Source organism: Nannospalax galili, unplaced genomic scaffold (genome assembly GCF_000622305.1).
Source record: "Nannospalax galili isolate Female #2095 unplaced genomic scaffold, S.galili_v1.0 scaffold580, whole genome shotgun sequence".
In the NCBI taxonomy this organism is placed as follows: domain Eukaryota; kingdom Metazoa; phylum Chordata; class Mammalia; order Rodentia; family Spalacidae; genus Nannospalax; species Nannospalax galili.
The window spans coordinates 840978-862758 of NW_008345762.1; the positions used below are offsets into that span (position 1 = coordinate 840978).

Here is a 21781-nt window from a genome sequence, read left to right on the forward strand (position 1 = left end):
CTCAAGGACACCAGACCCTGGCATGGAGTTATCCCTTGCAGCTGTGTACAGCAGAGTTCCTATATAAGACCAGATTGCTCCCTCTTCAGAGCACAGATAATTGTTCCCTTTGCTGGCTTTCCTGAATCCAGGGAGCACATTCCTTGCCTGTTACAGGTCTGGCTCCGATTCTTATTTCTTAACTTTAAACTCCTTCCTTTTTCTGCTTTTCTAAATGTAACAGGGAGATTCTGTTTTTACTTCATAGGAACATCTAGAATTTTAATCTTATTAAGAAAGTCAGCAGAGTATAATTGAAGATAGACTTGTAAAGTCTTATGTACATGACAACATTTTAACGATGTCTTGTATAAGGTATGTAATTTAAATGCAGTGTCAACATGGGGTCACAGCCAGGAGTAAGAAAATCATTGTATCTTTAGGCCTTTGATTCATATAGGCCAAATTTAATGTTTGTAACATTTTAATAATCCTTTTGTTTTAATTCTAGAGGTGAGAGAAATCAAGATACTACCAGTTTATTTTTGTATAAAGTTCAACAGAGATGGAAATGGGTCACCTATGCCTAAGGATTCATGTGCACTTTGACTTTGAAGGTGTTGGAGAGGTGCCTTTGAGGGAGATAGTGGGTGGTGGAAGCTTGGGAAATGCTGGCTTTAGAACTGAGTACACGTGGCTCAGATCTCAGCCTTCTGAGCAGATGTGGATTTTGGGATTGTTCCTTAATCTGCTGAGCCTTGGTTTCTTTATCTGTAAGTTGGGATTGGCCATATAAAAGTTTCCCATAGTGTTATTATGTTGACTGTGTCAGATAATGTCCAGAAAATCATGAGGCATGTGTGCTCTCAGTGAATAATTCTTAAAAAACACACACACACAATCATCCACCATCCATGGCTTTTACAGTCTTTCTGCCCCTTCTTCCACAATGGTTCCTGAGCCCTTGGTTAAATCATCATTTTTGACAATTATGTATTTTTATTTTAACTGTCATAGGCCAGTTATATAAGAATATGTGTGTGCCAAATCAACAGGAGATAACCTTATATTGTTTTAGATAAACATTGTACCTTAAATTATAAAGTAGCATAAACAAGCATTGTCATTAAATGTTCAAGTTCAGCTGAAAAACACATACCCACACAGTGGCACACATACAGACACATGTTGATGCACAGTGCGTCAACATCTTATTGCCCCTGAAGTTTCTGTCTGTACTATCTTTTCTGTATTTATCTTTTCATTTCCCTGGAAAGTAGCAAGAGACACAGTTTTCTTTGTGCCAGAGACTTCATCACTTCCCATCCTCTGGATTTTGGATGTGGAGAAGCAGCCCCCAGAGCTCCTCTGAATAGCGTGGGGAGGGCTTGAAGGTCCGTGCCTGTTCACCTGCTAGAGTAATAACTGGGTTGAAGAACAAATTTGTGTGTGTACTGGCCTGACTAGGAAGTTGGCTATAAGCCTCCACAGGGCCCCACCCTGCTTGTGGGTGGGTAGTGTCCTTCTGGTCAAGGAGTCATGGTGAGGTCAAACAACACTTGGGTTGTTCCACTTGAGGATTGTGGAAGGACAGTGGCCTTGTTCAGTATCAGGTGTGGACTCGAGTTGATGTTTGAAGACACTGTCTCTGGTCCCTGTAGTCTTGCCCTGGAGAAAGGCACACATTAAAGAATGTCTTTTTCGTGAGGAATCTTCTCTGGTAGCTGTGTTCTCCCTTTTCTCCTGATCCAGCAGGAGGGTCCCTGAGAGGCAGTATTCCAGGGGAGGTAGGAAGATAGTGGGCTTTGGTCTTCAGTGAAGACTTGAGTCTGTCCTTGGGCATTTCAAGACAGTTGACCTTGTCAAGTTATTAACTTGTCTGAGGTTGAATTTCCTGCTCTGAAAATTGGGAAGGATAGTCCTTACCTCAAGGCTATTGAGAGGATCACATGAGCTCATACATCTGGCATGATTAATTGGATAGAAGAGCTCAAGTGAAAGAAAGATGTTCCTGAAGCATCCCTTCAGATGTAACAAACTTGCTGTTAAATGTTTTTCTATCATTTAGGGAAAAAACCTCCACAAAATCCTGTCATATTTGGGGTGGGGAAGGGTGGCATGGTGAAGTATGGATTTTGAAATTAAATCCGGTCTATTAACATGTGATTTTGATATTATTTCTTAACCTAGCCAAGTCTCAGTGGGTTTAATATATGAAATGGGGAGAAAAACCTTCCCTCAAATCTTTGTTGGAGGTGAAAGGTATTAATGCTCAGGTAGAGCTTTGCATGAGTTCAGGCAGTGTTGCATTCCTTTCTTCTCCTTTGGTTGGGGTCAGAGAGGCTTGACATTGAGGAAGGATCAGAGGCAAGATGGATGGTTGTGGGGAGAGATCCTATAGACTCTGGCCCATAGACCCTGGTCTAAATTTCAACTCTATCCATTATCTACTCTACTTTTCCAAAGTGGAGTAACTTTGGAAAAATTATATAACTACTTTAACCCCAGTTTTCTCTCCATCAGGAATAGTATATGACCTGCTGTTGTTGTGAATATAAAATGTGAATCTATCTAAAGACACCCAGCACTGTGCATGACAGAGTAACCATGTTCATACATTTTGACTCTCATCATCATCCTGTCCCCAACACATTCGTGACTAGGTAGTCCATAGAGCTACTTTATAGACTGTGGTCTGGAAATATCCTTGAAATTGGGATAAAGCATCCTTCAGTTATTTGGGGGAAATGAAGGGGTTTATCTCTCAGCGGTTGGGGAACATGCTTAACATACCCTAGAGGATGTAGATAAGTCAGTTCCTTAGGATGTCACTCTTGTCATAACACTTGCCTTTTGGACTGATTCCAGCAGCTCACCCTTGATTATTTGCTAAAAACCGATACGGCAGATCACTGGTTAGTCAGGGGGACATTTGCAAGATGCAGACGAAGTCACAGGACCAGCAGCTTTTCAGAATATCACTTGCACTGTAGAATTTGAATGACCTCTCCCTTTTAGTTGTTTGAGGAAAAAATTGGCCTTGGATTTTTAGGCCTTCACTGATCATGCTGGAGACTGGTAAATGATAAAGCCTGGATTTTTCAGTTGTCTGTGTCCTTCATCATTTCATTAGTTCACAGAGCAGCAGAGTTTTTGAAGAAACAGACTTACCTTTGGAGGATGAAGCATTAGTGACTATCATTCATTCATTCATTCATTTGTTCATTCATTCCATCCATCCATCCAAATGTGTGGGTGTTTACTGTCTTCCAGACAACGTGGTAGGTATTGGGGATTCAACATTCTTTGTGACAAAGGTCCAGGTCCACTGGTGTCACCTTTTCTTTTTTAATTTATTTTTATTTTTGAAACATGAGTGTCTTGCCCACATATATGTAAGCCTGCATGTATGTGAGTGCACCTGTGTTGTGCAATGTTGCAGAGGTCAGAAGAGGGCTTCGGTTTTCCCTGGAACTGGAGTTAAGGACGGTTCATAGCTGCAATGTAGGTGCTGGGAATCGAACCCAGGTCCTCTGCAAGAGAAGTCAGCTCTTAACTGCTGAGCTGTCTCTCCAGCCCCTTATTTTTAAAACTTTAAAAAATTTATTTTTTTATTGTGTATGAATGTTATGCCTGAATGTGTGTTAAGTGCACCTGTGTCACGCAATGCCTGTGGAGGACAGAAGAGAGAGTTGGATCCTCTGGAACTGGAGTTATGATGGTTGTTAGCTGCCATGTGGGTGCTGGGATTTGAACCCAGGTCTTCAGCAGTAACAGTTAGTGCTCTTAACTGCTGAGCCATCTCCAGCCTGTGGCGTCTCCTTATCTTATGAGGATGATAGAGACTTAAAATTTGTATGATACTAGAAATACCAACAAGGTACTCTGGAAGGTCAGAAAAGGAAGTGTGTGTTCTGCTGGAGGAAGGCAGGCGTCAGTGGCTCTAACTAGACTTGCACCTCAGAATCAGGTGGGCAGCCTGTACATAGAAGTGTCTGCTTTAGTGAGACTGGAATGGCTTAGATGTGAGTGCTCAGAAGTTCTTCCAGATGATTTTCTTGCTGCCTGATGTTCTGAATCACTGCAAAGTGATGGGGAGTCTTTGAGGGGTTAGGAAAGGAAGGATTAAAAGTGTGTTTGGGAGAAATTTGTGCATGGCAGTCTGGAGGAAGGATAGCCCAGAACCTTTTGGAAAGACCAGCAGGCTGACCAATATAACAGCCCATGGGAAAAGGGTATGAGTTCGGGTCTGTATCTGTGACCCTGGGCAGCAGCCTGGTGTGTCATTTAGGGATGCTTTTGACTAACTGGCTTAATCAATAAAGATAGGAAATTATATTACATTGAAGAAGTCTAGCATTAGGGATGGTGCAGGGACTTGAAAGTATTGGAGTTCCTAGCCAGCATCTCTGAGGTTCTGTGGGCTTCCTCCTTAGGACTGAGTTCTGACTCACAAGTCAACCCAGCATTTAGTGGTGTAAGTCTTTATGTTGACAGATCCTGTGGATTGGGAATTTGGGAAGTACAGGTGGAGGTGGTTCATCTTTGCTGTACAATTGCTAGGATGTTTGATAGGAAGGCTTGAACAGGAGAGGCTAGAATCTAATTGAAATGTCTGTCTTCTAATATCTGGTGACTGGACTGAGTGCTTCAAGCCAAAGGCCTACAGAGACTGTCAGCCAGAGCACCTGGCCTCCTCCTGTGTGGGGGCTTATTTCATAGGGATCAGAGGTGTAGGGCAAGTATTCCACTTCAGAAGTCATATGGCATGTAAATTCTACACCAGCTGCTAGCTCTGTGTGTGTGTGTATGTGTGTGTGTGTGTGTGAGAGAGAGAGAGAGAGAGAGAGAGAGAGAGAGAGAGAGAGAGAGAGATCTACGTCCCGCCTTACAATGGGAGAAACACTGTGTCCATTTTTAAAACCATCACAGTTATAAATCCGTTTGGCTCCAGCTTCACCAGTGGTAAAAATGGGAGTTTCTAGAAAAGTCCCAGACCCTTTTTAATCAGGGAAGGATGATTACCCATCTTCCAAGCTGACTTCTGTGGCCTGGTACTGTGCCACATTGTCATGACCATCCTTAGTTGGGAGAATATATAAAAAGTGGGTACTTAGCAGAGAGACAAGATCACCAGGATTGCCATGGAACCTAGCATGATACATCCTCTGGGGATGACCACATCGCTATCCAAATATAACCAAGTAGTGTTAGACAACAACAGAGCAGTGGTGGAGGGATGGATGTTTGGTGGGTCAGTCAAAGTGCTTATCCTGGATGACAGTGTGAGATGCAAAAAGCATCTGTCTGTGAGCAAGTGTTTGAGAAATTCATTTTTCCATCAGAAATTTACTTATTCCAAGACATTACTGTTTTCTTAAAAATTCTTAAAATATATATATATTAGTCTGTGTATGTATGTGTGTACTACGGCACATGTGGAGGCAACTTGAGGTAACTTGGAGGAATCATTTCTTTGTCCACCATTTGGATCCTGAGGATCCAACTCAGGTGATGGCAAATGCCTTTACCTGCTGAGCCATCTCACAGGCCCTCTCTCTGCACATTATCTTACTGAAGGCCCCAAGGAGTACCATAATGATGAAAGTTGCTTTACCTGGCTTTTCTCAGTGTTTAGTTTTTCACAGACCTGACTTGGGAACTTCTAAGAAGGTTGAATGACTGCACTTTGGGGACATGCTGCTATTAACACTTTCTTTTTTGGAGTCTGTCTTGGTTTGGGCTGCTGACCCACAGTGAATAGTCTGGGTAGCCTGTTAGAAATTTACCTGCCTTGGTTCTGGAGGCTGACCGAGTTCAGGGCTCCAGCAGTACTGGATTCTGCTTAGGTTCCTCTTGTGGGTTGCAGAGTACTCTAGCTTTTTGTGTCCTTACAAAGTGGAAAGAGCAACCCTAGCCCTGTGGTCTCTTAGAGCAGCCAATCCCATACACGAGAGCTCCACCCTCACGACCTGCTTACCCCCTCAAAGTGAAGCATCCAAATACCTTCACGTTGAGATTCAAAATATGAATTGGGGGGGAGGGGAGCACAACTGTCAGTGTTAAAATCTGAGCCTCTCATGTCTCTCTCTCTCTCTCTCTCTCTCTCTCTCTCTGTATGTAGATGCACATGCATACCAGAGGACACCCTTGGTTGTCAACCTCAGGAACACCAGCCACCTCCTTTGAGACATGGTCTCATTGGCATAGCTCTCACCAATTAGGCTATACTGACTGGCCAGTGCACCCTGGGGATCCATAGGACTGTCTTCCCAGTGCTAGGATTACAGGAATGCTTCCATACTTCACATTTTTATATGGATTCTGGGGATTGAACTCATATCCTCATGCTTGTAAAGTATGGCTCATTACAGTCCCAAGCATGTTTATCTCTTGAAGTTACATTCATGTATTCATATATTCACTTAATAGACATCCACAGGGTGATGCTGTATGTTTGATACAATGGTGTCTATCAAGCAGTCTGACATGAGAAATGTAGTCCCAGCCTTTGAGATCTGAGTCATGGCTAGAGAGTCCAGGAAGAGTTCCTGTGCAGCCTGGCTGCAGGATGGATTAGGAAGGGTAGGGGGTGGAGCAGCCTGGCTACAGGAACTACAGAATGACTGGTCTTGAAGCACAGGGATTTTCTGTATGGACTTGATTTTTTGTTAGAACTAAGGATCTTTGGCATTAGGTCAAATTCAGCATGTTAAACACTTCTTAATTCTTTAAGTAGGGTATTTGCACAGGAGGTGTTGCACCTTGTAGGCAACTGGTATATTCTGATTTCTAGGCTCTTCCAACAGTGCAGTCACAAGGCCAGGGCCAGTTGTTTTAGTTACTTTCTATGGCTGTGATAAACACCATGATCAAAAACAGCTTGAGGAGGGAGAGGTTTATTTGGTTTACACAGCCTTTTCATAGTTCATCCTTAAGGGAAGCCTGGGCAGGAACTGGAGGCAGGAACTAAACACGGGCCATGGAGGAGCACTGCTTACTGGCTTGCTCTTCTGGCCTGTGCTCAGCCCGCTTTTTTACACAACCCAGGACCACCTGTCCAGGGGTGGCACCACCCACAAAGCACTGGGTCATCCTACATCACTCAACAATTAAGAAAATACTACACAGGCATGTCCACAGGCCAGTCAGATAGAGGAGTTCCCCGATTGAGGTTCTCTCGTCCTGGGAGTGTCAAGTTGACAACCGAAGCAATCCAGCACACCAGTCATTTGGCTGTTTGCTCTTGGCCTGTCTCTCTCCCACCCCATTTCCTGCACTTTGCTCTGTGTTGCAGGGAACTACATTAAGCATGTATTTATTATACATATTAGCAGATTTACCCGTGACGTTTCCATATATGCATGTGTTCGCATATATTGTGCTTTGTTTGCCTCTGCCTTGCCTAATACGCCCTTGCTTGCCCACCCTGGTCCTTCTAATTTCCTACAAATGACAGTATTTTGTTCTTTATGGTTCAATAATATTCTGGTAGATATCCCATATTTTCTTCATCCATTTATTTGCTGTCAGATACTTGGGCTGATTCTTCATCCTGGTCATTGTGAATACTGCGACAGTAAACATGGGTGTGCAGGTATCTCTACTGCTGACGTCATTTCCATCAGGTGTATTTCTAGGAGTGGTTTAGCAGGATCATGGACAAGCTCTGTTTATAGCTTTGTGAGGTGCCTGCGTACTGGTTTCCATAGTGGCTGTACTAATTACATTCCCACCAACAGTGTATTTATCTTTGCACCGTGCTTGTTCATTTTTGATGATAGCTGGTCTGATTGAGTGAGGTGGAATCTCAGTGCAGACCTGCAGTAGGAAGCTACGCTTTGCCGGTTCCCTCACCAGCCGGCTGTTGATGTTTGACCAAGGGCAACACTACGGAGTGAATATTTGTGGGCCCCTCGCCCAGTTCATACACTGAATCCCAGTCCAGACCAGATCTAAGCCTCCAAAACTGGGAGAAATGTGTGTGTGCTTTAAGTTACCCAGTCTATGTCTTTTTCTCACAGAAGTTCATGCAGATTGGGCAGGGGCACTGGAGGAAGACTCTCCTGTCTATCTTCTGCAGACACATTTCTTTCGTGGCCCCCGCTTTTGCTTGACAGATTCTATCTCCCTGGCTCCAGCAGAGAGCTCAGCTTTCAGATTCCACCTTCCTTCTTGGCCTCCAGCCCACCTTTGCTCATTTCAGAGTGCCTCCCCATTCAATGTTTGTAGACCACTTCCTGTATTCCATTACTTGGGCTAAAATATAACTAGATAGGCTTTTGTTTCCCTGACTAACATTTGAGTGGTGCAAAATCCAGCTACATGTAGTTGATTTGAGAGTATTGTCTCAGAAGACTTGTTTTCACTGGTTAGTGTAAAAGAAATCCTGTATTGCTGACAGATCATTGGTAAATCCATCTAAAAATCAACAGACAATAAAAAGGCACTGGAGAAGCGTTAGTTGCAAATTCATAGTGGTGATTAAAAAATCTGACTTTGGAGTTGGTTCATCCTGCCAAAGATAGTCATTTAATGCGCACTGTATAAAAAGCTCTTGAGAGAGAGCTGTGGGCAGAGGTCAGAGAAGTGAGGCAGCTTATGAAATGCAGCTGAAGCAGTCTTTTTTATGTGTATGTTGTATGTGCATCTGGTGTGTACATGTGAGTGCAGGTGTGAGCACTCAGGAGCCCATATGAAAGTCAGAGCAGGATTCAGGTCAAACTCTATCAGTATCTGCCTTACTGCCTTGAGGCAGGGTCTGTTCCTGAACTAGAAACTCTCAGTTACAGCTTGGCAGGGTGGTCAGCCCTCTCAGGATCCTTCTGTCTTTGACCCTCAATGCTGGGGTTACAGGGATGTGCAACCATGCCCAGTTTTTCTGAACCAGTCATGCAGAACATTAACCCAGTGCAGCGTGAATGCATGTGAGCTTGGCAGAGGGAAGAGCCTCAAGTAGTTCTTGCTTCCTTACCTTGGGAGACAAAAGTTTTGTATCTAGCGGACATCTGGGTTCAAACCTCAGCTTTCCAATTTTTTGAAGTAAGATGCTCTGCGTCTGAGCCTCAGTTTTTTTGTATGAAAGCAGATAGTCATGGCGACCTCACAGAAACACTGTGACGAGCCTAGCATCATTTCTTCTGTACAGTCGACCAGTTTTAGTTCCTAAGTATATGACGATGTGGGGTAATGCCAGCATGCTTAACCCTCCCCCTCAACTTCCTTCAGCTTTTGTAATTGGGTACTTATCAGTTTCCCGCAAGGCTTCTCCAGGCCCGGTGATTCTGATGATCTGGTAAGCACACAAAAGGAAAAGCACATGCAGCTGCCATGGAATACTCAGCAGTGCAGTGTCGCAGAAGATGAGCACTTCCGTGAGCAGCAGACACAGAGTTCAAGCTCCTTGATTAACCAGTTGCCTATCAGGAAATCCCAAGGGGGTTTTTGATTGTTTGCTGTTTAATTAAATCCCTGAATGCCTCCAGATGGTGAGATTGGCTCGTATAGAGGGGGGAGAGCAGCTGTGATGGGTGCAGTGGGCAAGGGATATGCTCCCTGGGCCTATGATGTTCAGAAGGCAAGCTGGAGATGGGCCATCCTAGACCTAGCACTCAGTTTCCACATGCCAGTAGTGACTCTGAACTTGAGGCCTTGCAGTCCCAGCAGCTTTCTTTGTCCTGTCTTTCTACTGCTGACCACAGTTTAGCTTTAGTCCAGGATGCTTTCCAGTTCATCAAACAATCTTCCAGAGGGCATTTTCTAAGACAACCAATCCAGTGACCATGCAAAAATCCAAAGCTTTATAAGCTTATTAAAGTGCTTAAACTCATCTTAAATTTGAAACCATTTTGAAATTTGTTAAGCTCATTTAAAATTTGTTAGTACATTTATTCTAAATCCTCCCACCCCCTGGTCTCATAAAACTTTGTAGTTACTTTGGCAAGCCAGTCATGTGATAGATGAATAATGAGGTGATACAGTGACATTTTATGAATCACAGTAGCCAGTATTTAAGAGATAAAGGGGAAGGGTAGGAGCAGGTGGTCCAGAGACCACCAGTGTTCACAGGTATTAACATAGGCCTTTTAACACCAGAGGGGGATTAAGATTCTATTAAAAGTGAAACACTATGGAGAAATAATTTAAAAAGAGTATCAGATCTAATGGAAAAAGCATCCTAGTTGGAGTCTGGAGTGTGCCATTTGAGTGCTGTGCTTACCACTAGCCATGTGACCTAGGAATTTTTGTTGTTTGTTTTTGAGACAGGGTCTCCCTGTAGCCCCAACTGTCCTGGAACAGGCTGGCTTTGATCTTTTAGAGATCTGCCTGCTTCTGCCTCCCACATGCTGGGATTAAAGGTGTGCACCACCACACATGGCAATTTTATTTATTTATTACTATTTTTACATATTTATTTATTTTATGGGTATGAGTGTATTGTCTGCATGTATGTAAGTTCACCCATGTTGTGCAGTACCTTCGGAGGTCAGAAGAGGGCATCGAATTCCCCTGGAGCTGAAGTTATGGATGTGTGTTGGCCACATGTGGGTGCTGGGAACTGAATCCAGGTCTTCTGCAAGAGTAGCCAGTGCTCTTAACTGCTGAGCCATCTCTCCAGCACCTATTTATTTTTTAGATAAGGTCTCCCTGCAGCCCCAGCTGGTCTGGAGCTCACTATGTAGACCAGGCTGGTCTCCAACTTGTTTCTCCAGTGCTAGGATTACAGGTGCATGTGACCATACACAGTGTGAGCTGTCTTTTTAAACTTTAAGCTTTAGTTTTCTGATTTGAATGGTGTGAATACAGTCTTAAAGGTTGTTTTGCCAACTGTTAAGATGCTTCATAAATGTTTGAGTAGCTATGAGAGTGTTATTTATACTCCGATATGATTACATTGACATTCTACATCATTGAGTAAGTGATTCTTTTGTCAAAACTATGGTACACCTAAGTCAACATATTTATAAAGGGAAAGATCCTTTCAGGGACAGAAGTACTGACATGAAGGATAAAATCTCAGTTTTTATTTTTGCTATTTTCTGAGGAGGTATAACCTGGCTTTTAGAAGATGAACCATGGGCCAGATGAAAGGGCACTGGAAGCCACAATGCATTGAGTCTGAACCCCAGCTGTTAAGACTGTACTACAGCATTTTACGGGGTTCCTGTTGGTTAACTGTCTCAGTGCTGATGCGCCCTTCTCTTTGGAATGAGGTGGATAGACCCCGGGGATGAGGAGGTCGGTTGTGCATGTGCTGTTCCCTGTACATCTACTTCCATTGCAGCAGAGGACATGGCACCCAGGCAGCTGGGGCCTGGGTTGTGCTTAGTGCTCATGCAGCAGTGTTCTGGGATGGTAGTCTAGCCTGAAATGAAATGCTGTTGGAAATCCTTGATGACACTCACATGTGCACTCAGGAACCTTAAAATGTGCAGAAATGGGTCATGGCTGTAGCTTCTGGGGATCAACTTCGAGGGTTAGCTCATCTTAGGGAAGCTTGGCAGTCTCTCCTGAGGTGGCCTTTGCGGAGTCTTCCTTTCCCTCTCCCTCTGTCTTCATCACTGTCTCTTGAATCCTCTTACTCTTTTCTGTTTTCCGTTCTCCACATTTGCTCTATTTCTTTTCATTTCTGTCCTTCCCATCCCCCCACTTCGTTCTCATTATCTTTTGCTCTCATTGTTTGGGGCCAAAGGATCTTTCTCATACTGTTTGCAGACACCTCCCCCTGGTTGTTCTTCATATTTCCTGACCTTATGACTGTGGTCTGAATCTTAGCATTCAAGGTAGGTACGTGTTTCCCTATCAGGGAGATGGCATATGGATTTTGAATGACTTTCTTTGTAGACTAATTTTCCTGATGGTGGGGAGGGCACATGCTGGGCAGCTGGTAGCAGGAAGCTCTGCTAAGCATTCTCTTCAGCTGTGGATGTATTTTTCCTCTTTGATGGCTGAAGGCTATTGTCTTTCGGATTACAGATTGAGGAAACTCGACTAAACATCGACAAGATCTCAGAGCATGTGGAGGATGCTAAGAAACTCTACAGCATCATTCTCTCTGCACCGATTCCAGAGCCAAGTGAGTGCTGACTGAGTTGAGTCACTCTGTGCGGATCTTTTGCACTGGGGCTGAGCCAGGCTTGTTTCTTCCTTTCTGGGAACAGCAGGGGAGTGTATACCATCCTACCCTTCTTTTGCTCTCATTTCTGGAGACTGTCTGCTCTTCTCATGAACATTGAACCATTGGCCAAGCTCCTCTGCTTCCCAGCTCATACTTTCTGTGACTAGCAGTGACTCTTCCTGCCTCTCACATGCCCCCTGCTCTGTCCCACCCCTGTGTCTTTGTTTGTATTCTTTCTACTGACCAAAATGCTTTTTCCACCCCTGTACAAATTCTGTGCTCTGTCCCACCCCTGTGTCTTTGTATTCTTTCTACTGACCAAAATGCTTTTTCCACCCCTGTACAAATTCTATAAATCTATTTTTATTACTATTATTTTTCCTTATGAGGTATTCTGGGATGGTCCAAGTTCCAAGGAATCCCTCTCATCCTTTAACTTGCATTTGTTACTGTGCTGAGGCAGGCTTTTGTTCTTCTGAATTGATCTATATTTGCAGAGTACAGTTTAGAGCTGTATTTTATGACCCTTTAGAGAAGGGAACAACCTGATGGTTTAATCCTGCTCTTTACCTCTTTCAGTGACTCTCCAATTCCTGAAGATAAAAACTGGAACAGCTCAGAAGAGCATGTAGGGATTGCTCAGGCGTGCCCCTTCCTTCCTCTATCCTTTTCTCCTGCTGCCCTTGCCCTGTGCTACTGTATTTTAGCTGCACTGACCTCTGACTGTTCCTTAGCATGGCTTGTTCCCTCATGTTGTTATGTGTCATTCCTTCTCCCTGGGACTCTGCTCTTAGTCTCCTTTGCTACCTAGCTAAACTGCAGTGTTTCTTTCTTTTTAATGACTTCTTCACTTTCCTAACCTGTAGTCTTTTGTTGAGACTCAGTCCTACTATCTGTCTTCTGAAGCATTTCTAGGCCCCTCTGGCTGTTCTAGGGGCTCTCTGTAACTACTCTTCCTATGCTTTGATGAGAAATTAAACTACTCCACGCTGCACATTAGGGCTGCTTCTTTATCCCCCTTCCCCTATTAGACTTGAAGTTCTTTGAAGGCCAGATATACGTCTTCTCTTGAATTCTTCAGTTTCTCACTCAGTTCTGAAATGAGTGGTTGTAGCTATTGTTTATTTTGCTCCTTGCAGTCCTGCATCCATTATGAGGATGCTGCTTTGTACAGTAGCCAGGACAGCTCTGGGGATATAGTAGGCATATCGTAAATACTTGTTTCATTCTAAGTTGGTGGGCTTTGGTTGAAATCTCTTTTCCCCAGAACTTCCATAGAACCCTTTCCAGCCTTCTGAGGGGTAAGCTGTCATGGTAAGGCAGACTGTTTTCTCTGAAGCATGGCTTGCAATGGGAGGCTAATAAAAAAAGCAGATGGTAGAACTTTTACCCTGGTATATTTATGTTCTTCAGGTCTGAAATGGTGTGCCTGGAAAATGCCTTTTATTTTAGTTAATAATTTTATTTTGGGTGCAAGGGATTGAACTCAGGGCTTCATGCATGCTAGGCATGTGATCTACCTCTGAGCTAGCCTGAAAATGACTTAAAAAAAAACAAAACAAAAACTCTCTGTAATTATGCTGACAGATTCCAGGAACACACTGAGACGAACACTGGCAGTGGGTATCTGAGCGAACTTCTGCCTCCTCTGCTGATGTTGCTCCTGGAGCAGTTAGTCCTCTCCTCTAACTGAGTGTACTTCTTGTGTTTACCCAGAAACCAAAGAGGACCTTGAAAAGCTCACAACTGAGATCAAGAAGAGAGCCAGCAATGTTCGGAATAAGCTGAAGAGTAAGCAGAGAACTTGGGGAACAAGCTGCTCCCCGCCACCCCATCACAGTGCCCCAGGGCCCACCTCTTCTAACTGCCACCCAGCGTAGTGGAAGGGACACCACTGCAGGCTTGGGCAATGTCCCTGCCTAGAAATTTAGTTTCTCTTGGATCTGCACTGTAGTGAAAGGGCTTAGAGGAAGACTTAAATGCGCTTTCAGCTGCTGACTTGGTCTTTCTAGCTCAGTCCTTCAGTTTTCTCTTATGGGTTTGTTTCCCCAGCACTTATATACATGTAGAAGGTAATTGTAGAAATACCTGTCATTCAGTTAGCACATTTCTTAGAGTACCTTCTCCTTTCCACCTCCTCTTCTCGTTGGAGCACAGCTTGGTGAAGCTGCTGTTGTAGATTGAATTCTCCTCAGGATCCCAGAGTCTTACTTACTCCCACAGCTGTAATCTCTATTCTTGTCCAAACTACTCATTGAGTATGAGCTTTTGGTCTGAGAGGCAGTCAGCATTATTCCCCCCGCCCCCCCAAATAAATATTTTAATGGATGTGAAGCAGGGCACAGGGAACGGCTTCCAAAGTAATGACAGTGTGGCCGCCACTGTGCCAAGCAATTCCTGTGCGTTTATATTGAATCTTCATATTGGGGCTGTGAAGGAGGTACAGGTTGCATCTCTAATTTGAAATTCTGAAATCCCAAATATTCTAAATTTTGAGCACTAATATGACACTGCAAATAAAAAATTTCACACTTAACCTCACAGATTTACTCAGCATACAGTATTACATTATCTTCCAGATATAAGGTGTATATGAAGCATAAATGAATCCCATGCTCTGTCCCCAACACATCTCATTACATACATGCAAATATTCCAAATTCTGATAAATTCTGAAATCTGAATCACTTCTGGTCCAAACATATCAGATGTGGGGTACTCGGCTTGTATTGTTTCCTTTTCCATTTTATTTTATTTTATTTTTGATCTTTTTGAGACAGGGTCTCCCTGTAGCCCTAGCTGACCTAGAACTCATTACGCAGACCAGGCTGGCTGGCCTTGGTCTCACAGAGAGCTGCCTGCCTCTGCCTCCTGAGTGCTGGGATTAAAGGCGTTGACCACAATGCTTGGCACGTACCTTTTCCATTTTATAGATAAGAGTACAGAAACATTAAGAAAGGCTACATGGTTTTCTCTAGGTCACATGGCTAGTCAGTGGCAGGACAAGGATTTGAGTCTCAGTCTTTTGATGGCCTGACCCACACTGTTAGCCATTTTGCTGAGACCCGGTAACAGCAGAGGCTGTTGAGAACAGGCCTGTGGCTCATGGGAGTGGAAACTGACCTTTTGCAATTGCACCTTCCTGTTGTTCCATCCTTGTGGCCTCTGTGTGAGAGGATGGGTAAGGAGGGCTGTGCGAAGCAGGGTGCTTTGCGGAAGGAAGGGCAGGTGTGTTGCTTAAATAACCCTCCTCTCACTCCAGGCATGGAGAGGCATATCGAAGAAGATGAAGTCCGGTCATCAGCAGACCTTCGGATTAGAAAATCCCAGGTAGGCTTGTCCTGGTTCAACAGTCATCTTCATTAACTTCACCAGTCCTTTACTTATGATTTTTCTTAATTGTGGATTTTAAAAAATACAGTTCTTATTGTGTTGGAATTCAATTTGAGGAATTAGGAAAGGGGAACTATCCTGGTTGAAGCACTGGTCATGACCAGTGTCCTGCCCATTTGTCTCTCTCACACTCTGCTTCTTTCAAAGAGGCTCCTCAAGTACGTCCTCAGATTCTTCAGAGCACAGCTTCTGTTCCCCCTTGTTTACAGGCAAAACAATTGATGTATTCCCTTCCCTCTAAAGATTGTTAGTTATTAGTTGCCCAGTTTGGAGCTATGTACCTTGGAGTCACCAAAGATCTGATCTTTGTCCTATAAGAATGGACATGAAGCCAGGGATGGTGGCTCATCCATATGATCCCAGCATTTGGGAAACTGAAGCAAGAGGACTGCTAAAAAGTTTAAGGCCAGCTTGCCTGGACTGTGCTCTGAAACCATTTCAAAAACTGTGGGGGCTGGGGACAGAGAGGAAAGACCGGATATAACATTTAGGTAGTGTAATAAATTATAAGACCCAACAGAACAGTGTAAGGAGGACATAATTAAATATGTGGTGCTCTCAGTTCTAAAAGATGTGATGAAGAACTGGGGGTGGCTGGAGAAGACTGAGCCTTGGGGTAGGCAAGAGAGCCATTTGGGACAGGCTAAGGAGGTAGTTTCCTCTCTTGGAGAGTAAAGAGGAAATGGGATCAGGGACAGGGCATGATGTGCATTCAGGGGAGTGGTGGAGATGGGATGGTGGTAGTGGTGGAGATGGCGTTGCAGATGGTGGTGTTGGTGATGGTGTGGTGGTGGTGATGGTAATAGTAATGGTGGTCGTAGGGGATGAGTGCAGGATAGATGTAAAGGGAACAACTTATTTTTGAGAAAAAAGTTTGTTTTAGGGTAGCAGATGCTGAAGTTTTGGTAGCTAATGCAGCACCACATTCCAGAGATCTTTGAATACTAGTGGATGGAATTTGGAGCAGATCCAGCAGCTGATAGTTATTTTTTCCTGCTGCAGCATACTAGGGGTATGTGACAGTACTCTGGATGTGAGTGGGAAGAAGCAAGAGGCTGGGAAGTCCCTAGTTAGGGTTTTGTAATGATTTTGGTCTGAATTTACATGGTGGTAGTGAGTTTGGAAAGAGAGAAAACAGGAGGACTTGATGTTGTGCAAGGAATAAAAATTATTATGAAGGTCTTAGGCATCCAGCACCAGTGAGAGAGAGTATTTACTTATAAGCAAGGACTTTGAGGCTGTCATGGTGAGAACTGAAGGATCTTTGATAGGCATTGTTTATGGGAAGGATGTTTGACAACTTTAGCCAAGGTTAATGGCAGACAAATTACTACTGGGGTCTCAGATTCTCAGTGATTCTTTTTGACTAAAAATTTTGATGTGAGTTCAGTATATCAGGTGATGGAAAGGTAATTGAAAACTGGGATTAAAGGTGTGTGCCACCATACCCAGCACAAAAACAAATTTTTTCTTTAAAAATATTTTTTATTATTTTTTATTTTATGTGTATTCGTGTATTGCCTGCATGTAGGTAAGTGCACCTCCAATGCCCATGGAGAACAAAAGAGGCTGTCGGATTCCCTGGAACTGGCGTTACAGTTGTTAGCTGCCATGTGGGTGCTGGTATTCAAACCCAGGTTTTCTGCAAGAATAGCCAGTGTTCTTAACTGCTGAGCCATCTCTTCAGCCCCAAAATAAATTTTAAAAAAATTAGAAAAAGGGCTGTGGACTCTTCCCTTGGCACCAGTGTGGGAAAACCAAAATATTGGGTCTTGTATTTTGTCTTTTGTTTCCGAGCCCAGAGCTGCTATAGATTAGGCTTTGTAGGGATGGGGTGAGGTTTTACACCAGTTACAGGACCTACCCCTCCCTCACCTCACGGGGGTCTACTCATTTAACATTGTTCCCGCAGCACTCTGTCCTCTCCCGGAAGTTTGTGGAGGTGATGACCAAATACAACGAGGCTCAAGTGGACTTCCGTGAACGCAGCAAAGGGCGAATCCAGCGGCAACTTGAAATTAGTATGTGTTTGAAGTTTGGCCTGTGCCCTTCTCTGCCTTTTCCTGCCATGTGGTTGTCCATTCCTTCATGAGATCCTGGGAGAACAACAGCATCCCTGCTCACGGCTTCTGCATTTTATTTTGTGCTCAAGCACAGGGCAGACTGATCCAGAATTCTGCATTGTAGGTTGAAAGTGGCATAGTTTTTAAGCCAAATATTTTATTCTTAAAAGGATCTGACACTTCTCACACCTAGAGGGGAAGCACTCACTAAGCAGTTGTTCTCCTGCATGCATCTTTTGGCTCTTACACAGAAAAGTACATTTATGAAGCAAAGGTGTAGTGCTAGTTGCTGTGAGGATTTTGGAAATGAATGAAGCTACACTGGTTAGGAATTTAGTAATAATGGAAGGGCCTTGCAGGGGTGCTTCAGGTGGAGGAACTGTGTGAACAAAGATGTTACCAAGAAAAAGCAAATGTATTTGTTTAGGAGTAGCAGATTGTCCAGGGTTGGGGAAAAGGATGTGTTTGGAGTTTCAGTATAAGGTTGAGGGAGGGCTGCCCATGAACCGTGCACCATAATGAAGGCCTGGGACTCCCTGGTGTAGTGCATGGGGCTAACAGATAGTCCGCAGGGGAGTTGACTGCTGATAATGTTACAGATTGAGTGAACTGGGAGAGAAAGCAGGAGAGTCTGGACTGTGTTGGGAACGTTTTGGGGAAATTTTAAGATGGTTGTGTTTTGATCTTATGTTTGATATTCTTTTTTAAAAAGCTGGCAAGAAGACAACAGATGAGGAGCTGGAAGAGATGCTGGAGAGTGGTAACCCTGCCATCTTCACTTCTGGGGTGAGTGACCAAGGCATCACAAACAGGGAGGGTCGTGGAGTTTCACTGCTCTAATAGGTGCAGCCCGGCAGGCGCGCGCACACGTGTGTGTGTGTGTGTGTGTGTGTGTGTGTGTGTGTGTGTGTGTGTGTATGTGTGTATGTGTGTGTCTGTGGCAGAGCTCATCTAGCATGTGTAAAGGCTGGGGGCTGGGGTGCTGTTTATCGCTAGGGTGGCTGATGTGATGGCTTGTCTCTATGTGGCCTTTCATAGATCATCGACTCCCAGATTTCCAAGCAAGCCCTTAGTGAGATCGAGGGACGGCACAAGGACATTGTACGGCTGGAGAGCAGCATCAAAGAGCTCCATGACATGTTTATGGACATTGCCATGCTGGTGGAGAATCAGGTAGCTGGCTGGGAGAAAGGGGAAGAAAGCTCAGGTTCCCAGAGAACCTGGAGGAAAGGACTTCTGGAGGTCAGGCAAGGGAGGGTGGGAGACTTAGGGAATTTGCATCATGGAGCATTGGAATTCTCATGATATGGGAAGAGGTGCATTGTTATTAAGTGCTGACATTTTCAGCCACCTCAGTCTTGTCATTTTTCCCTGATACTTTGGAATCACAGTCACTCTAGTTAGTAACAGGATTTGATATGTTATGTCGAGAACCTAGTTCACCCAGCCTCAGAATCTTTTTTTTTTTCCAATTAAAGACAAGGGTTCTTGGGCTGGGGATGTGCAGTTCATTTAATAGAGTGCCTGCCTAGCATGCACGAGGCCTTGGGCTTAATCCCCCTTTTGGCCCAGTTCTGCTGCTGGGCATAGTGGTACCTGCTTGTAATCTTAGCACTTGAGAGGAAGAGACAGGAGGATCAGGAGTTTAAGCTTACCTTCAACTACATAGTATGTTTAAGAGGCAGCTTGAACTACATGATACAGGTCTTAATGGCAATGCCTTAAACACCCAGTCTCCCAGTACAAATTGTTTTACCTAGTTTCTCTACTTCTAGATGAAGCAGTTGAGGGTCAGAGGTTAAGTAAGTACAGGAGGTATGACTTGAATGCACATCCCAGTTGTGGCTCTTTCCCCCTCTGAAAACATGTTCTTCCAGTTCATAGTGGAACTTAAAAACAAGTTTAAAATTATTTTTCCATTTCTTTCTCTGTTTTTCTAAAAATGTTGGCACTTTTTGCTAAGAATCAAGAGCAGACATGAATGAAGAATTAGTAAAAGAATATTTACTGAAAGCTTGAAACACTCGTGGACTTGGTTTGGCAGTTTGCTCATCCTGCAGACGTGCCTGCTCAGGGATGGGATTCTGCCTACATATGGTGTTGTTTCACAGTCAGGTGGTCCCTGGTTCCCAGGATAGGGCTAAATATGCTGCAGGGTCATGGCTGTTCTACTTTTATAAGGAACTTCCAGCTGTTCAGCCATCTGGACAGATCAGGAACGGCTTGCTTGGTAGACAGATGCAGAACCCATTTGGAGCCCAGGCCCTGGCTGACTGGCTTTTGATGTCAGCTCTCTTCCACAGCCTAGTGCCTTTCTCCACCTGCTTCTGGCCTCTGAGACCCTTTCTCAATCCCTCCATTCCCACTGTTTTCTCCCCCCACACTGCTTTGCCGAGGATCTGGTTTGAGTTTCAAGTGATGGTAAGTGCCTTTTTCTGTTTATAGAGAGCCCTACAGCAATAGAATGGGGTGGAGAATGGTCTGGATAGGTGAAGGGTATTCCTAACCTCAGATGTCCAGGAAGTAATTGGAGTGACCAACTTCCTTGACAGGAAATAAAAGCTGGAAAATGATTGGCAGTCTTAGTAAAAGACTACTATCTAGAGGGGAAGATAAAACCAAATAGCATGCCACTTAAGGGGCATGGATAGTCCTCTTGAAGAAAGCAGATGTTCTCAAACTCTGGTTCTTACTGAATCCCTTTTGTGTGTCAGGGACTATTTTACAGTAGTGAACAAACTCACTTTGGGCTAAATGAAGTGGGTTCAGGTCCAAATGGCCTAGAAGAGGCCAGCATCCTAGTGATCTAAACATATGAGGTCTTATTTTGGTTCCTCCTGCTTAGAAAATAATAAAATTAAATAAAGGAACACGTGGGAGGAGGAATTCCTGAGCATATTCACATGTAGTTACTAAGCATTAAGAAAATCTGTTTTAGATGTCCAGCATAGAGAAATAATTCCATGAATATTTATCAGATGAGTGACTGCTACCAAGGACTTGGGAATTACAGGTGCCACATGGGAAAGGTGAAAGTGCACCCCACAGAAGGCCGTGCTGCAAGGTTTCTCTATGTCCTCTTGGCACTGAAGACTATAGAGTCCCTTCCCCACATTAGCTGTGGCTGTGGTGGATGGCCTAATAGGGTGTGAATTGTGTCTTTTCAGGGTGAGATGTTAGATAACATAGAATTAAATGTCATGCACACAGTGGACCATGTGGAGAAGGCACGAGATGAAACCAAAAAAGCCGTGAAGTATCAGAGTCAGGCTCGGAAGGTGAGGTCTTCCTGTCTTCCGAGAAGAGAGGCCATTTTGTTTCCTACTGCTCTTTGTCTCTTCCCTCTGCCTGTCTCTGTTGCCACCACATCTTGCACTTGGGGAAAGGGAGCCATGATTGATCGTATTGAGAACAACATGGACCAGTCAGTGGGCTTCGTGGAGCGGGCTGTGGCAGATACCAAAAAGGCTGTCAAGTATCAGAGTGAAGCCCGGAGGGTGAGCGCCTTAGTCCCCGCTGTTTGCACTGCTCTATGTCTCTTGTCCCTTTTAGACTGGTCCGTGAGCCCACGTCTTCCCTCTTGTCCTGGCATCTTTCAAACCCCTTCTGTAGCCTTTCCTAGACTCTCTGCCCACCCTTCCTTCCCAGGGTGCCATGCATGGATCTGGCTCTCACATGCTTTTTGCCCCAGAACCCACACTTGAGAGGCAGCCCTGCAGGATGGACGCGTGGGCTAGGTGCTGCTGCTCGTCCCCTGAATGTAGCTCATGAACCTTTCACAGTGACACTTACCCCCTGATCTTCAGAAGCCTCTTCCACTCCGGTATACCAGTTTGTCTCTTTTGCTGTGAATTGTACCTAGCACTGTGCTAATTATAATGTAAACCTCACCTAGTCATGGAAGCACCCAGTTTCTCTACTTCTGTATGGCCTCCTTAGCTTCAGGCCACCCATTAAGTTCAGGAGGTGTGACTTGAATTCACATCCCAGTTGTGCTCTTTCCACTGTGTTGTCGTGTTTGCCTATGACTCATGAACTAATAAGCTTCTGCCCTCACTGACTGTGATCTCCAGCTACAGTGACTTTTGCCTTTCACTGTTCTTTACTACTCTTGGGCTTTGATATTTTTATTCTCAAATTCTTTATCTTCCAACTGTATCTCTTGCTTATGCAGAGATCCAGGGAGTTGGGAAGTTATTTTACATGATGCTGGATCACTTTCTGACAA

General features: G+C 44.2%; 1 protein-coding gene across 10 annotated transcripts in view; it reads left to right on the plus strand.

Annotated features, from left to right (window-relative positions):
* The window catches only part of Stx3 (syntaxin 3), a 49289-nt gene that overhangs the window by 19849 nt on the left and 7659 nt on the right, over positions 1-21781 (plus strand). For 7 of the 10 annotated variants that reach the window (XR_607575.3, XM_029567759.1, XM_017800326.2 and 4 more), the window contains exons 3-9: positions 11956-12055; positions 13814-13888; positions 15360-15427; positions 17403-17511; positions 18266-18339; positions 18592-18726; positions 20721-20831. Coding sequence is in view for 9 of the 10 variants with exons in the window: in XM_029567759.1 (XP_029423619.1) it covers positions 11956-12055; positions 13814-13888; positions 15360-15427; positions 17403-17511; positions 18266-18339; positions 18592-18726; positions 20721-20831 (672 nt within the window). In the remaining variant the exon portion in view is untranslated. Of the gene's footprint in view, positions 1-11955; positions 12056-13813; positions 13889-15359; positions 15428-17402; positions 17512-18265; positions 18340-18591; positions 18727-20720; positions 20832-20939; positions 21051-21781 lie in introns of all 10 variants that reach the window. The other 3 variants (XM_008842015.3, XM_029567760.1, XM_008842018.2) reach the window with 2 other exon arrangements.